General features: G+C 46.4%; 1 protein-coding gene across 3 annotated transcripts in view; it reads left to right on the plus strand.

The window, feature by feature from the left end:
* DGCR8 (DGCR8 microprocessor complex subunit) overlaps positions 1-16,425 on the plus strand; it is a 34,766-nt gene that overhangs the window by 4,628 nt on the left and 13,713 nt on the right. For all 3 annotated transcript variants that reach the window (XM_025858020.2, XM_025858023.2, XM_073889696.1), the window contains exons 2-9: positions 260-1,260; positions 1,737-1,896; positions 4,058-4,200; positions 4,363-4,645; positions 6,723-6,920; positions 7,188-7,289; positions 8,053-8,151; positions 9,962-10,044. In XM_025858020.2, the coding sequence (XP_025713805.1) occupies positions 541-1,260; positions 1,737-1,896; positions 4,058-4,200; positions 4,363-4,645; positions 6,723-6,920; positions 7,188-7,289; positions 8,053-8,151; positions 9,962-10,044 (1,788 nt within the window). In that variant the 5' untranslated portion in view covers positions 260-540. The remainder of the gene's footprint in view (positions 1-259; positions 1,261-1,736; positions 1,897-4,057; positions 4,201-4,362; positions 4,646-6,722; positions 6,921-7,187; positions 7,290-8,052; positions 8,152-9,961; positions 10,045-16,425) is intronic.

Genomic DNA, 16,425 nt, shown 5'->3' on the forward strand with positions numbered 1-16,425 from the left:
GAGCCTTAAGATAATACTTTTTGTGCTTCTGAAGTAGGAATTACAGTGGACAATTAGTAAGATATTTAACTTAGGACTTAAATTATAATTTAGGTTCTGAAGGAAGAATGTAGAGCTAGTTTGTTTTGAAGCCTAGAAGGTTCTCTAAGGCAGTAGTATTTCAAGTTCTTTACTACACTGTTAATAGCATTTGACTCTCAGTACCAGGGAAGCAGAGGTTTCTGTCATTTTGTGACGATGTTTTTAAATCTCTTTGCAGGTGGAAGAAGAAAGGTGCCACTTTGGCATGAAGACAGACTCGCTTAGTCGTCAGTCATTTAAGCTGAGTGCATTGTGATTTCCAATAATTGAGGCAGTGGTTCTAAAAGCTGTCTACATTAATGAAAAGAGCAATGTGGCCAGCTTGACTAAGCCGCCGGCGTGTGCAGCGCGGGCAGGACGGCACCCGGGTCTCAGCGGACTTGTGCATGTTAGCTGTATAGATTTATGTAAGGTTTTTTAAAACTCTGGTCTTTTAAAATAGTCTTAACCACTTTTACTATGGAGACATATGAGAGTCCCTCTCCTCTCCCGCGTGAGCCCGCAGGAGAAGCGGTGATGGAGAACCCAGCTTGCCCCTTTCAAGCGCTGCCCCGTGAACAGTCTCCACCACCTCCCCTGCAAACGTCCAGTGATGCAGAGGTAATGGACGTTGGCTCTGGTGGTGATGGACAGGCCGAACCCCCTGCTGAGGACCCGCTCAACTTCTACGGAGCTTCTCTTCTCTCCAAAGGATCCTTCTCTAAGGCCCGCCTCCTCATAGACCCGAACTGTAGTGGCCACAGCCCGCGCACCGCCCGGCACGCACCTGCGGTCCGGAAGTTCTCCCCTGACCTTAAGTTGCTTAAGGATGTAAAGATTAGCGTGAGCTTTACCGAGAGCTGCAGGAGTAAGGACAGGAAGGTGCTGTACACAGGAGTGGAGCGCGACGCTCGTGCAGAGTGCGGTCTGGCCCTTAGCCCTGTCAGTGGAGACGTGCATGCTTGTCCCTTTGGCGGGAGTGTTGGGAATGGGGTAGGTGTAGGGGGTGAGAGTGCTGATAAGAAGGATGAGGAGAATGAGCTGGATCAGGAAAAGAGAGTGGAGTACGCAGTGCTCGATGAGTTAGAAGATTTTACTGACAATTTGGAGCTAGATGAAGAAGGAACAGGCGGGTTCACGGCTAAAGCAATCGTGCAGAGAGACAGAGTGGATGAAGAGGCCTTGAACTTCTCCTATGAGGTATGTCGGCGACCCCTCCTTTGGAGCACTCTTAGCAAACCCAGAGAGAGGTGTTGGGAACTGCAGCATCTTTTTGAAAGCTGATGTTGCAGAGGAAAAAAAAAACTCGTATGAGGTGGAATAATGTTAATGTGGAGAAGAAAAAGCTGTAAGAAGTCCAGGTTTTTAAATTTTCCTAAAGAAAGGTTTGGCTGAGCAGTCGACCTTGTACCCTTTATGCAACCCGAGTTGGAAGGTGCTGCTGAAAAGCACTTCCTGGTGGCGTGTGCACCTGTGCCAGGTGTCAAGTGTGTTGGTTGCAGTTGTCAGTTTCTTCCTGTTTGTTTTTCAGATGATCACGCAACATAAAGGCATACCTAGGCCCCACTTGAGAGTGCCTCATTTCTGTGTCTGTTCTCACTAATGCTGTTAAGCTTGCCTATGGTACAGGAATGCAGGCTCCGGGGGCCCTGGTGTCTGAACAGCGTGTTTTGCAGGATGATTTTGACAACGATGTTGATGCTCTGCTGGAAGAAGGCCTTTGTGCTCCCAAAAAGAGACGAATGGAGGAGAAATATGGAGGAGACAGTGACCATCCATCTGACGGAGAGACAAGCGTGCAGCCAATGATGACCAAGATTAAAACTGTGCTAAAAAGTAAGTCAGCCAGTCAGAAAGTAGTGTGTTTGTGGGGTGGCAGAAGTGCCGTTTTGAGAGCCCTTGGGTGCCAGGCAGTGGTCTTACCAGTGCACACATGTTTGAGAGAGGACAGTCACGTGTGGTGAAGGGGAGACAGACAAGACACAAGGAAGCACCAGATGTACAATGACCCGGGTGCAGATTGTGGTGTCATGCGTGGATACACACTGGAGCGGTTGGTGTTGTGCAGGGGAATGGGGAGGCACTTCTGACGGGGTGGGGGTGAGGGGATGTTGTTGTTGCTGGGAGATGACAAGATGGGCAACTAGAGGATGTGAGGCCAAGGGCCAGAGGTGGGTGCAACACTGTGGCAGGTGATGGTTGGATTCTGGATTCTCCGCCAAGTGTCAGGGGAAGCCGCTAGAAGCAGGCAGGTGTTGTTACACAATTTTTGTCTAAAGGCACAGCTCCTATGGCTGCAGCATGGTGTGTGGACTTTAGGTGGCTAGGGTGTGAGCTCCTGTGGTAGGGGTGAAGGTGTTCCAAAGCTGCACTGGGATTTGGTGGTGGGGGGGAGCAGTCGGCCTGGAGTTGCCTGTGGGGCTGGGCATTGGGCAGTGGGAAGGGGCTGAACGGGTGCGTGGGGACTCGGGCATACAGTTGAGACCTTAGGCTGAGGGTTGGAGTGCAGAAGGTGGCTTGGCGTGATGGGAGGAAATCGAGGGGCAGGTGTTGTGTAGTCTCCCACTGCAGAGTGGACGGGTTGGCTGTGCTGGGTGCCACAAAGCCCTGTCCATTCTGAGCAGCCTGGTTCAGGTTCACAGTGTGCCTGTCCATGACTTCAGGCATGCCACTGGGTCTGCCTGCACCGGGAATTGCTGTGTCTTTCCCTCTGCAGCCTTCTGCTCCACCTTACCCGCCTGGCAGCCTGCCCCACAGTGCTGCCTCCCAGGAGCTGTGGCATGGGCCTCAGGCTCACAGGCTGCGTGTAAGCTGCATGTGAGCTCTTCAGACGGGCCAAATTTATGACTGCTACTTGTCACAAATGAGTAGCCCAGGTGCACCAGTGACCCATGTTGTACTTTGCTAGCATTTTGTTTGCTTCTCCTTGTCCTGACTTAGCCCGAAGCTGGTGTGAGGCAGCTCCTTGGCTCAAGCCCGGGTAGGGGAGAGTGCGTGTGACAGTGTCTGTGAACCTCTGACCTGTCGTGCTCCCTCTCGTCATCAACCATCCAGCCAGGATTGTTATGTTCTGATGTCAGGCCAGGGGTTAACACTGCCGGGTGGGGATCTGGCACTGGGATGCTACTCCCTTGTCCGTGAGAGTCCCTCATGCCATTTCATTATGTCTATGTTTTTAAAATTTCGTTTGTTTTTTTCTTTTGTCCCTAAATTTCTCACTTGCTCCCAATTCCTGTAAGAGAATTGTTTCCGTTAAATCTTTGTGCTTTTCCTAGTCACTGGTCCTGTCAGTGGCAGGTGTCAAGTGGGTAACAAGTCTTGAGCTTTTTTCTTTGACTGCTTGTAAAGCAAAGAAGGAATTGGGAGTGGTGTTCCAAAACTGACTTAGAAATGTATGAATTGGAAGTAGTGTTTCACGTGCTGGTGAGAGTGTGCAGCTCAGGTACAATGAACACTTGCTGTCGAGTCACAGGGAGCAGTGGTCGGCAGACATGCAATTTGTTAGCAAAATTTACTCAGCCCCTGGGGTGCCTCTGGCCACAGCCAAGGCAGGCAGTGAGGGATTGATGGCCGTGGTGGCCACAGCTGTGCAGGCAGCAGCTGAGGCTAGGACTCGTGTCTTGTAGAACCTCATCCCAGGCTCCTTTGTGCACCATGTGCTGTTCTAGGCCCAAGAGTACAGCAGTAAACAAGGTGGACAGCTTCCTGCTATTGAGGAGGGACTTAGATTCTCTGGGTTGGAGCCATATAAACAAGCACAACAATTAAGAACAGAGTTTCGTGCATTGGAGGTGCTGAGTGGCAGGCAGGGCTGGGTAGGCTCTGTCTGGTGGAGGGTGGGGTACTCCTCTACTCCCCTAGTTCTTAGAAGTTCTTTCCAATCAATCCTTGGTTGACTTTACTATTTTTATTTGCCATGTGTCATAATTTTGAAGCTATCTCTACAACTCAAAAGTGTTTCTGAAGTGATTGTAGGATGCTCTTGTCTTCTGTGCAGGTCGTGGCCGTCCTCCTACAGAACCATTGCCCGACGGGTGGATCATGACATTCCATAACTCCGGAGTCCCGGTGTACCTACACAGAGAGTCTCGGGTGGTCACCTGGTCCAGGCCGTACTTTCTGGGAACGGGAAGCATACGGGTAAGCGATGCATCAGTCATGAATTTAGTCTTGTAAGTTTGCAGACTGAACATACACACGCTTTGTTTGCATGCTAGCCAGGCAGAGGCAAGTGGAAGGCTTCAGATGTTCAGAACTTTGGTGTCATCCTTGTAATCTGTGTTGCAATTTCACTATCCACAGAAACATGATCCTCCTCTGAGCAGCATTCCTTGTCTGCATTACAAGAAAATGAAGGACAATGAGGAAAGAGAGCAAAACAGTGAGCTCACCCCCAGTGGGGAAGTGTCCCCTGTCAAGCCCCTGAGCCGATCTGCAGAGTTGGAGTTCCCCCTGGAAGAGCCTGACTCCGTGGGAGCTGACTCGGGGGCCCTCGATGAGAAGGACCCACTTGGGGCTGAGGCTGCTCCTGGGGCCCTGGGGCAGGTGAAGGCCAAGGTTGAGGTGTGCAAAGACGAATCAGTTGGTAAGTTTCTGGGGTGAACTTTCTTCCTTAGTTGTTGGCTGGGATCCATCTGCAGGGATGTGGCTGCCCTCCACGCCTTTCCCGGGGTCCCATTCCTCTTGCTGAAGGCCACCTGTTCCTGCTTTTGTCTGTGAGGAAGGGACTTCTGGGGACCTCTCTCCACTCTTTTGTGGTTGGAAATGCCTGTCTCCCTGATCTTAGAACCTGCCTGGGTCTGCAGGCCCCACATGGCCGGGGCTGCTGTGGAGATGGCTACTGTCAGTGCACACTGGCGTTTTTCTCTCGTTACTTTTGTGCCCTTTCCTGAAATCTTGGTTTTTCAGTAGGATGTGCTCATGTGGCATTGTTTTGATCTGTCTTGATGCGCTCAGAATGAACTTCTTCAATCCACAGATTCAGTACTGGGAGACAGCCACTATTTTGTGGACGTTTCCCTCTTCAACCCCATAATTGCTTTTGGCTATGTATTGGTGTTTCTCTTCTCTCTTCTGTGTCTTTTAGCTTAGGCCTACCCATGAAAGTCTTGGTTGTCTCTACAGTGGTGGCAGACCTCTCTCAGCCCACCTGCTGAATCTCTTTCAAAGAGGACTTTGTGTTTTCAGGATTTTGGTTATTGCTATTTAGATACTGTCTGAATATTGCTGCCCAGCCTTCATTGTAACTCTTAGGTGTGAGGAGCCTAGAAAAGCTGGGGCAGGGCGGGGGGATGCACCACTGCTGAGGGAGAGGCCTTGGTGGAGAGGGCTGGTTGGAGCCTTAGGCGTCTGGGGAAAGGCAGGGTGTGTCACTGGCTCCCAGCTTCCCCCCGCGGACAGACTGCTATCTCCCCCAACCTGCCTGCCTGTTGCCTCCCTCCCCATCCACGTCAGCTGCCCCTGTCTTCTGTCCATGTGTCCGGGCTTTTCTCAGGACCCAGCTGGAAGGGAGCTTTCGCTTTAAGACTTCAATGTAATGGTTTCTTTTTTCAAATCCATCTTTTATGCACACGTAACACCTGAATGTGTTCTTGTTTTTTGGAAAACACCTGTCTTTCACTTCTAATTTTACTCCCTTTGGAGAGGTGACCACTTGTACTTGTTTCCAGAATTCTTTGTCTACATTCACATGTAAAGAAATAACGTGGTTTAGTATGTAACTAAGTGGGTGCAGGTATATTGTTTCACAGCCTTGTGTTTTAACCATGTACTTCTCGGTCTTGCACACGGACTTCCTCCCTCTACTTCCATAGGTGTTGCTCTTAGGGCTCGGTGTGAACCACAAGAGTCTCTGCCTCAGGGCTTATACTTGCATAAGAAACCAGTGAGGGTGATGTGACCCTCTAGGATATCCTGGGAGCCAGAGGGATAGTGGGTACAACAGTACAAGCTGGAGGCCCCTGGGAACTTCACTGAGTGGAGGTGGGTGGTGAGCAGTGGGATTGGGCCAGGGGCTTTGTGGGGAGAGGCATGACAGGTGCCAGGGCCCCAGCTGCCTGGGTGTGTTGCTGAGTGTGCAGGCAGCCAGGGTGGCTGGAGGGGAAGAGCTCAAGGCGCACAGTGCTTTGACTGCTGTGATACTTGTTTTAATACAGGGAGAAAAGTCTTGAAGGCCATCTGGTTTTTTGGTTTTTTTTTAAGCTTTTTCTTTTTCTTCTTGTTCCAAATAGACTAAAAGAGCATCTCAGAAATTTGTCCATAAAGGGACCTTCCTGAGTAATTTGAGTGACAGGACCTGGTTCAGGGGTGTCTGGGTGGCTCAGTCTTAAGTGTCTGCCTTAGGCTCAGGTCATGATCCCAGGGTCCTGGGATCGAGCCCCATGTCAGCGGGGAGCCTGCTTCTCCCTCTCCTTCTGCGCCTCTCCCCTACTTGTGCTCTCTCTTGCGCACTCTCTCTCAAATAGATAAATAAAATCTTAAAAAAAGAAAAAAGAAAGGACCTGATTCTTTGCTTTCTTTGCCCTTCAAAAGGGAAAGGAATGGGGAATGGCATGGCGGGGCCTGTTTGATGGGCAGCCCGTCACCATCCTGCTCACTGAACAGAGGAAACATGACTCTTAGGTTGGAAGTTAGCAATTTTGTTCTCTGGTAAATCCACACAGATCTTGAGGAATTTCGGAACTACCTGGAAAAGCGTTTTGACTTTGAGCAAGTCACTGTGAAGAAATTCAGGACTTGGGCTGAGCGGCGGCAGTTTAACCGAGAAATGAAACGGAAACAGGCCGAGTCCGAGAGGCCCATCCTGCCTGCCAATCAGAAACTCATTACTCTGTCTGTGCAGGATGCACCCACAAAGAAAGGTGAGTTGGGGCACGTAAATTTTATCTTGGGCAGATTGGTTATCCTGTTTTGTTTTTTTTTTCACTTGATGGTCTTAGAACATATGCTTTGTGTGTAAGTTGCATTTACTTCAAAGCTTATGTTTACCCTACGAATGCAGAGGTGTACTACGTTCACAGTGGTGAGCCCCTAATTCAGTGAGTCGCTAACTTGGATGGTGCCAGGCCCCAAGGGCTAGCTTGCGGCAGGTCCTCACGCTGTTGCTGAGATAGGCCTTCTTGTCACAGAGTTTGTCATTAACCCCAACGGGAAGTCCGAGGTCTGCATCCTGCACGAGTACATGCAGCGCGTCCTCAAGGTCCGCCCCGTTTATAATTTCTTTGAATGTGGTAAGTTTGACCTCCCTCGTCTCGGTCCTGAAGAATCCTACACCTCACTGGGGTCATGGCTGGGGAGGCGGGAACTGATCAGTAACCCCACTCTGCTGGGATAGAAGTGAAAGGGCAGGGCAGGGAGAAGCGCGCTGCAGGTGGGCGGGCTGTGTTCACAATTGTGTGCCCCGTCTGAGGACAAATGCCCGTGCCTCCCCCTTTCTTTATCCACACTCCCCGCACTCCCACCTTCTTCTCATCCCTTGCTCTGAGGAAGGCCCCCCACTGCGTCTCCACCTGCCCCCAGGTGGATGAAGGGGCCTTGGGCCTGCACTTCCCACCAGCCGTCTCCTGTCGCCATCTGCATCACACCTTTGTGAAAACGAGTTTGTCTTCCCCGTAGAACCCTGAACCCAGGAGCACTCATTGTTTTAATGTCGTTCCCTTGGCTTCCTGCATCTGTGCATCTCTACTCTTCACAGTCCTCTGTCCATCTTTCACAGACATTGATCCCTGTCCCTGGTGGCTTGGCCTCTGGCCTCCTGTTTCCCCTCCAGCTTACTAACCTATGGTCCCCCGTTTCCCAGTTTTCCTGGCATGCTCTCTGCCTGTTGACCAATCCTTGGCCCTATCTCCATGCCTCAGGGAGCCCCCGTCTCTGCCTTCCAGCAGTAGCCCTGACCCTGCCTTGTCTCTTGGTCCTAGCAGATTGTATGTGTGCATGCGTGCGCGATTTTATTGTCTTGGCAACTATTTTTAAAACCGTAATTTTAATTTTAAGAGAACCCAAGTGAGCCTTTTGGTGCCTCGGTGACCATTGATGGTGTGACCTATGGATCTGGAACTGCAAGCAGCAAAAAACTTGCGAAGAATAAAGCTGGTAATGTGTCTGCTTGGGTGTCAGAGACCCATGCTGCCCACAGTGTCCGCCCCTCCCCTTGGCTAGGGAGGGCTGGGGGTGGGGCAAATCCATTTGATTTATGTAATCCTCTAACTTGGTTTTTTAAAGTATGTGCTCATAGGAAAAGACTCAAATAGAGGAAGTAAAATGTGAGAAATAAAACTAGAAAACTCAAACCTCTGCTCTGTGGCAGCTGGGCTAGAATCTCCCGCCCTTGTCTCCACTGCTCACAGAGCTCCCTGGGCTGCCGTGGGCACACGTTCTAGAGTGGGGTTGTTTGTAAACCGTGCAAAACGTGGGCATGCTAGATGACAAAGAGGTGGATTTTCACACTTGGCATTCTTGAGTGGTTTTGACGTGAGAGGATGAATTCCTGAGTCCTTCAATCTCTAGATTTGGGACTGCCCCTCACTGAATGTAGCCTGTCAGATCCCTGGGAAGGCCTATGTTTTCCAGTTAAAAGGGAAGCCATTCTGCCTCACCATCAGGGTTACTTGGCCTCTTCTTGGAAGAAGCACATTTTAGGGTGGGTGTTGGGGGTGTACCCCAGGCCTGGTGCCCATAGTTCTATTCTTTTTTTTTTAAGATTTTATTTATTTGAGAGAGAGAGAGCATGAGCTGGGGGGAGGGGCAGAGGGAGAAGCAGACTCTCCGCTGCTGAGCAGGGAGCCTGATGTGGGGCTCGATCCCAGGACCCGGAGATCATGACCTGAGCTGAAGGCAGGTGCCCCCCACGTTCTATTCTTAAGGTTTCTACCTCTGCTGTAGTGTTTCCAAAGCACTCTGCCCTGTACAGGCACGAAGTATGTCAGTTTCATCACATTCTTACCAGGTCTTGGGGGGTGGGGGGGTGGGGGGGGTAAAAGTGCTTTTGTTCACGTGACTCTGAGTTTACCTTGGAGTTGCTTTCTTTTGTGGTATATGCTGAGGATGATTGAGAGGATATGTTACTTTCTGTCCTTCCTTCTGTGAGGCTGTGCTGGGATCACACACTCCACCCCTTCTCTGGGAAGGCCTGCTGTCCATTTTAGAAAAATTGTGCCAAAAGGCTTTTTCAGCTCAGCATACTGGTGCTACCAAGGTCATGGCGCAAATAGCTCAGAGTAGGGCCCATTGTGGGGGTGGAAACGTCCTGGCAGTAGGGCTCTGCTCTCCCCACATATGAGGATCCACTTCCTCTGCCCAGATCCTCTAGATATCTCACTTGCTAGCACCTACGACTCTATAGGGTCAGATTGTTACTTCTCCCCATTCCCCAGCACTCCCCACTTCCCCACCCCAGTGGTGAGTGGCAGCCCTGCTCATTCAGAAATCTGTGCTCAGCATTGAGCCATCCCTCTGCTCCATCCTGCAGACGCTTTCTCAAGAGTATCCGTCCAGTCTCTCTGCTTTTCCGTCCCACACTCAACAGCAGCCTGCTCAGTCCTCAGGCCTCACTACTTGGCCTGGGTCCTGCTGAGCCATTTGCCTGCACGCCACCACCGTGACTTTGAAACAGATCTCTCCTGCCTTGCCTGCTACAAGTACCTCAGGGCAAGAGTACATACAGCTTTTGTGGCTTAGGAGGCTGCTCACAGCGTAACACTTTGCCCACTGCGTCCTTTGCTCAGGATGTGCTCCTCCATCCTCTACTCTCCCTGCCTCGGAAGCACTACTGTTCCCCAGGGCCCTTGCTTCCCTCTGAGCCATGGGAACCTTGGCCCTGCGCAGGAGCCAGCGTGCAGCTTGCTCTGGAGTCAGGAAGCAAGCTGGGTCCAAGCCCTCACCCTTGGGGTTTTTCTTTTCATAGCCCGAGCTACGCTGGAGATCCTTATCCCTGACTTTGTCAAACAGACCTCTGAGGAGAAGCCCAAAGACAGTGAAGAGCTTGAGGTGAGTGTCATAATCCTGCTCTGTCTAGACCTGTGGCTCCAAGGCAGTGTCTGCGCCATCCCCAGGCTAGTGCAGGTATGGATTTAATCATCCAAGCTCCAGGTGATTTTTGTTTGTTCATATTTCATAAAGGGAAACGTGTTTGTCTTTGTGCAAGCAAGGCGGGGAAATGTCATTTTTTTCTGAGATTTTTGCCCCCTGTGCCCCTGTGTCTTGTAATGGGTGGCAAAGAATGTGCACAGTCAGCTCTCCCCTGACTAGATCCATGGTGGGAATCTTTGAGACAGAGTCTGTAAGTTATGTTGTTCTTTGTATTAAGAACTGTTTAAAACTAGTAAACCTTTTTGGATAGATATGATTCTATGGTTATTTGTAGTGAGGGCTTTTCAAACTCTGAAGAAGACTTTCTTTTTTATAATGGCTTTTATTGATCTATCTATTACCATACATTTTGCCCTTTAAACCATACTGTTGAGTGGATTTTCGTATATTCAGAGTTGTGCAATCATCACAATGGTCTAATCTTACAATATTTTCATCTTTCTAAAAGGAAACCCCATACCCATTAGCAATCACTCCTAATATTCCCTGTCCCCCAGCCCCTCAATCCCTGGCAACCACTAATCTTTCTGTCTTGATGGATCTGCTAGCTCTGGACACTTCATATCAATGGAATCATATGACATGTGGTCCTTTATTGACTGGCTTCTTTTTAAACCATGCTGTGTTAGCTGTGCGTTTTATCCGATTGAGGAAGTTTCCTTCTGTTTTGCTGAGAGTTTTTTTCAGGAATGGATGTTGGATTTTGACAAATGTTTTTCTTCTGTTGAGATGATCGTGTGGTTTTTGTCTTTTACTTTATTCATATTAGTGGTATATTGCATGGGTTTTTTGAATATTAAACCAATCTTGGATTTCTGGGACAAATTCCACTTGGTTTTGGTGTACATAAGTTTTATGTGTTGCTGGATTTAGTGTGCTGGTATTAAGGATTTCTGCAGCTATATTTATAAGGGATACTTGTCTGTAGTTTTCTTGTAATGTGTGGTGTTGGGGGGATACAGTCTTTACAGAATGAGGTGGAAAATGCCTTTCTCTTCTCTTGTGTGGAATAGTTTGTGAAAGGTTAGTATTAATTTTTAAACATTTGGTAGAATTCACAGTGAAACCATCTGAGTTTAGACTGGATTTTGATGTTACTTAATTATGTTACTTAATTTTCAAGTGTACTTCTCTTCAGATTTCCTGCTCCTTTTTGAGCTGGTTTGGGGACTTTTTATGTGTATAGGAATTTTTCCGTTTGCTCTAGGCTGTCTCATTCATTGGCATACATCTTTCATAGTGTGTGCTCATGACCCGCTTTATTTGGCAAGGTTGTGCTGATCCTGCATTCACTCCTGATTTTAGTAGTTTCCGTCTCTTCTCTTGGTCAAGTCTAAGGTTTGTCACTGTCATTGATCTTTCAACGATCCATCTTCTGGTTTTGTTTGTTTTTTCTTATTGGCTTTTTTGTTTTCTTTATTTTCTATTTCATTTATTTCTGCTCTAGCCTTTATTTCAGTACTTTCTTTGGCCAGTCTTAGGTTTATTTTGTTCTTTTCTAGTGTCTTCAGGTTAGGGTATTGATTTGAGGTGTTCTTTTTAAATACTGGAATTTATGGCTATAAATTTTCTTCTGTGTACTACTTTAACTGCAGCCCATAAGCTTTAGTGTGTTGTGTTTGTTTTTGTTCATCTCAGAGTATTTTTCTAATTTCCCTTGCGATTTCTTCCTTGAACGATTGGTCATTTTAGGAATGTTTACTTTTCATATATTTGTGAATTTCCCAAATTTCCTTTAGTTGTTGATCTTTAATTTAATTCCAGTGTGGTTCAAAAACATAGTTTGTATGATTTCAATCCGTCCTTTTAAGTTCACTGAGGCTTGTCTTAGGACCTAGCATACAGTCTGCCCTGGAGAGTGTTACCTGTGTGCATGAGGCATGTGTACTTCCTGCTGTTACTGGGTGAAGCAGGTGTCGGTTAGGTCCAGTTGGTTTGTGGTGTTTGTTCTATATCTTTTTTGGTCTTCTGCCTTGTTCTTCTGTTTTGTTTTTTTTTTCCTTGAGAGAGAGAGATCGAGTGAGAGTGTGCATGTGTGTGCCCGTGGTGGGGAAGGGGCAGAGGGGGACGGAGAGAGAGAATCCCAAGCAAGCTCCATGCCCAGCACAGAGTTGGAGTCCGACTCAGGGCTCAGTCTCATGACCCTGAGATCTCAGCCTGAGCCGAAATCAAGAGTCGGATGTCCAACTGACTGAGACACCCAGGTGCCCTGCCTTCTGTCTGTTATTGAGAGTGGGTATTGGAGTCTCCAGCTGTTATTCTTGAATTATTTCTCCCTTCACTCTGTGCATTTTTGCTTCATTTATTTTGGGGTTGTTGTTAGATACATACATGTTTTTGGTATTGTGATATAATAAGAAGTATATGTTTGGTGTTTGTTCTTGGTTCCTGGTGCAGAGCTTCTACAATATATTAGTGTTTGTTTTTTGTCCCCAGTTCTTTAAAAAGCTGCAGGTTGATAAAGGTGAATGGAATGTCTTTTCTTATTTTTAACATACCTGTTTTTTCTTTTTAATTTTATTTATTTAAGTAATCTCTATACCCAATGTGGGGCTCAGACTCAAGACCCCAAGATCATGAGTTGCATGTTCCACCAACTGAGCCAGCCAGATTCCCCCAACACATCCCTTTCAACCACACCTGAGTTTATGTTAATTAAGTGACTTTTGGACCATCCCTTTGAATGGGAGCTGGTTGCCTGTGGAATCTACCATATAATTAGAGGGTTAGAACTTTCAGCCACCCCTTTCCCATGTGTGTGGTGTGTGTGTGTGTGTGTGTTTAGGAGGCAGTGGAGGTTGAGCTAATCGCTAATGGCCAATGATGTAATCAGTTATGCCTGTGCAGTGAAGCCTTCATTAAAAAAAAAAAAAACCTGAAGGGGTTCAGAGAGCGTCTGGGTTGATGAACCACATTGAGGTGCTAAAAAAGATGGCATGGTGAGAAAAGGCATGGAAGCTCTGTACCCCTTCCTTTATACTTTGCCCTATTTATCTTTTCAATCTGGTTGTTCCTAAGTTATATCCTTTTGTAATAAACCAGTTCTCTGTTATAAAGTAAACTGTTGTCCTGCGCTCTGTGAGCTGTTCTGGAAAATTATTGAAGCTGAGGGAGGGTTGGGAACCGGTATTGTACAGCTGCTCAGTCAGAAGCACAGGTGACAACCTGGACTTGAGGTCAAGTGATGGCAACAGTCTTGTAGGACTGAGCCCTTAACCTGTGGAGTCTGCTCCAACTCCTGGCAGTTAGTGTTAGAACTGCTTGGTGTGGAAACCCACTCATTTGGTGTCACAAGTGTTGAAACTGGAAGTCAGTTCTGTTGAATGTTCATTATATTAATGTCATCTTGATGGATGGGCCCTTTGTCATTATTAAATATCCTTTATTTCTAATAACAGTTTTTGTCTTAGAGTCAGTTTTATCTGATATAGTCACTCCTACTCTCTTAATTATTCTTTGTGTGATACGTGTTTCCTTCTTTTTACTTTTAGCCTATTTGTGACTTTGAATCTAAATCATGTCTCTTATAGACAGCATATAATTGGGTTTTGTTTTTATCCTTCTGTCAGTCTCTGCCTTTTGATCCGAGGGCTTAGGCAATTTTTTGGGAAGATTTCATTTTATTTTATTTTTAAAGAATTAATTTATTTGAGGGAGAGTGTGAATGAGAGTGGGGGGAGGGGCTGAGGGAGAGAATCCCCATGCAGATTTCCCACTGAGCGTGGAGCTGCCCTGCTCAATCCCAGCACCCATGAGACCATGACCTGAGACAAAACTAAGAGTCAGATGCTTAACTGAGCCACCCAGGCGCCCCTAAAGATTTCATTTTTACATAATCTCTGCACCCAGCATGGGGCTCGAACTCAAATCCTGAGATCAAGAGTTGTATGCTCCACTGACTGAGCCAGCCAGGCACCCGTTTTTATTTAAATTTATTGACTTTTTTTGTTTTGTTTTGTTTTTCAGCGGGGTGGAGGGGTGGGGTGCTCAGTCCATTGAAATGTAATTCCTGATAAGGTAGAATTGATGTATGCCATGACACTGTTTGCTTTCTGTTTTATGTCTTTCTGTTCCTCATTTCCTCCATTACTGTCTTCTTTGCCTTAAATACTTTATAGTTATTTTCTCAGTGGTTGTCCTAGGGAATTTCAGTCACATCTAAACTAAAAACAATCTAGCTTGGACTATTGCCAGCTTACTTCAATCATATACAAAACTTTGCTCCTATATAGCTCTATTTACCCCCACTTTTATGCTTTCACTGTCACAAATGACATCTCTGTATGTCGTGTGTCCATAAACATGGATTTATAGTTATTGCTATATGTAGATGTCTTTTAATTCAGGTAGAAAAAAAGAGAAACAATATGTGTTTATACTGTCTTTTATTTACTGTAGTTACCTTTACCTTTTGCAGTGCCCTCAGTTTGTTAACAGTCTGTAGTGTTCCTTTTATTTCAGCTGGAAGGCTCTTAGTATTTCTGGGAGGGCAGTTCTGCTAGCAGTGGATTCTCTCAGGTTTTGCTGATCTGAGAATGTCTTAATGATTCCCTTTTTTGTTTTTTTGTTTTTTTTTAAAGATTTTTGTTTATTACAGAGAGAGACAGCGAGAGCAGGAACACAAGCAGGGGGAGTGGGAGAGGGAGAAGCGGGCCTCCCCCCAGAGCAGGGAGCCCGATGCAGTCTCTTAACTGACTGAGCCACCCAGGTGCCCCTGATTCCCTTTTTTGAAGCATGGTTTTGCTGGTTATAGAATTCTTGGTTGACATTCTTTTTCTTCATAGTGGGAATATGTCATCCTACTGCCTTCTGGCCTCTACAAGGAATGAGAGGTCAGCTGTTCATCTTACTGAGTCACATTATTGATGAGTTGTTTCTCTTACTGTTTTCAAGGTTTTCTCTTTGGTCTTTGACAGGTATGTCTAGGTATAGATTTCTTTGACAGGTATGTCTAGGTATAGATTTCTTTAGCTTATTCTTTTGGAATTTGTTGAACTTCTTGAATATGTAATGTTTTTCATCCTTGGGAAGTTTCAGCCTTTATTTCCTCACATTTTTTTTTTTTTTTTGCCCTTTTATTTCTCCTCTCTTTCTGGGACTCCTGTTATATGTAAGCTGGTATACTCCCACAGTAGCTCACAGGTCTCATAGACACACAGACCTCATAGTCACTAGTCTTTTTCTTTTTTTAAATGTTCCTCAGACTGGATATTAACCCAACCAGTGCGGGGCTTGAACTCAGGACCCTGAGATTGAGAGGCAGAACCTCAACCAATTGAGCCACCCAGGCACCCCTTTGATTTTCCTGTCTTAAGTTTGCTGATCTTTCTTCTGACCGAATTGGCTTTTGAACCTCTCTAGTGAATTTTTTATAATTTCTATGTCTTTATTGAAATTCTGTTTGGTGAGATATTGTTCTTTTGCTTTCCTTTAATTCTTTAGACATGGTGTGTTTTGTTTTGTTTTCTTTTTTTTAGTTTTTTGAGCATATTTATTAAAGCTGATTTAAAGTCTTTAGTAAGTCCAGTTTCCTCAGGGATGGTTTGTATTGATTGCTTTCCCCCATCTTGTAGGGCATATACATTTGTGTTTCATTTCATATCTCATAATTTCTTTTATTGAAACCTGGGTATTTTAAATAATGTGGCAACTCTGGATATCAGATTACTTCCCCTTCCCAAGATTTGTTATTCTTGCTGTTTTTGTTGTTATTTAGTGATTTTGTTAGTTTGCTAGGACTGGCATAACAATATATCACAACCTGGGTGATTTAAACAACAAATGTTTTGCCTCACAATTCTGAAGACTAGACCTCTAAAAGTGTCAGCAGGGTTGGTTCCCTCTGGGGGCTGGGAGGGAAGGATCTCTTTCAGGCCTCTTTCCTTCATTTGGAGATAGCTGTTGAAGATAATTGATAACAGGCTTTCTCCCTGTCTGTGTGTTTATTTCCAGATCTCCTCTTTATAATGACAGTAGTGTCATGTTGGGTTTAGGGCCCAGCCTAATGACTTCATTTTCATGAAAGGACCCTGTCTGCAAAAAAGGTCACATAATGGCATACTGGGAGTTAGGATTTCAACATATGAATTTGTGGGGGTACATATTTCAACCCATAACAGTGACTTTCCTAGACTGTTCTGTGAAATCCAGATCAGAGATTTCTTGACCTAAACCAGTAAGTCTCCTCGCCTTTGCCAGGGGGCTCTTTATGCAAATTATGGTCACCTTTAGTGCTCTAATAGTTGACAACTGTGTCTTAGCCTTCCCACTTGCACAGAG

This window comes from Callorhinus ursinus, unplaced genomic scaffold (assembly GCF_003265705.2).
Source record: "Callorhinus ursinus isolate GAN/ISIS: 27379988/994484 unplaced genomic scaffold, GSC_fseal_2.0 scaffold115, whole genome shotgun sequence".
Classification (NCBI taxonomy): Eukaryota; Metazoa; Chordata; class Mammalia; order Carnivora; family Otariidae; genus Callorhinus; species Callorhinus ursinus.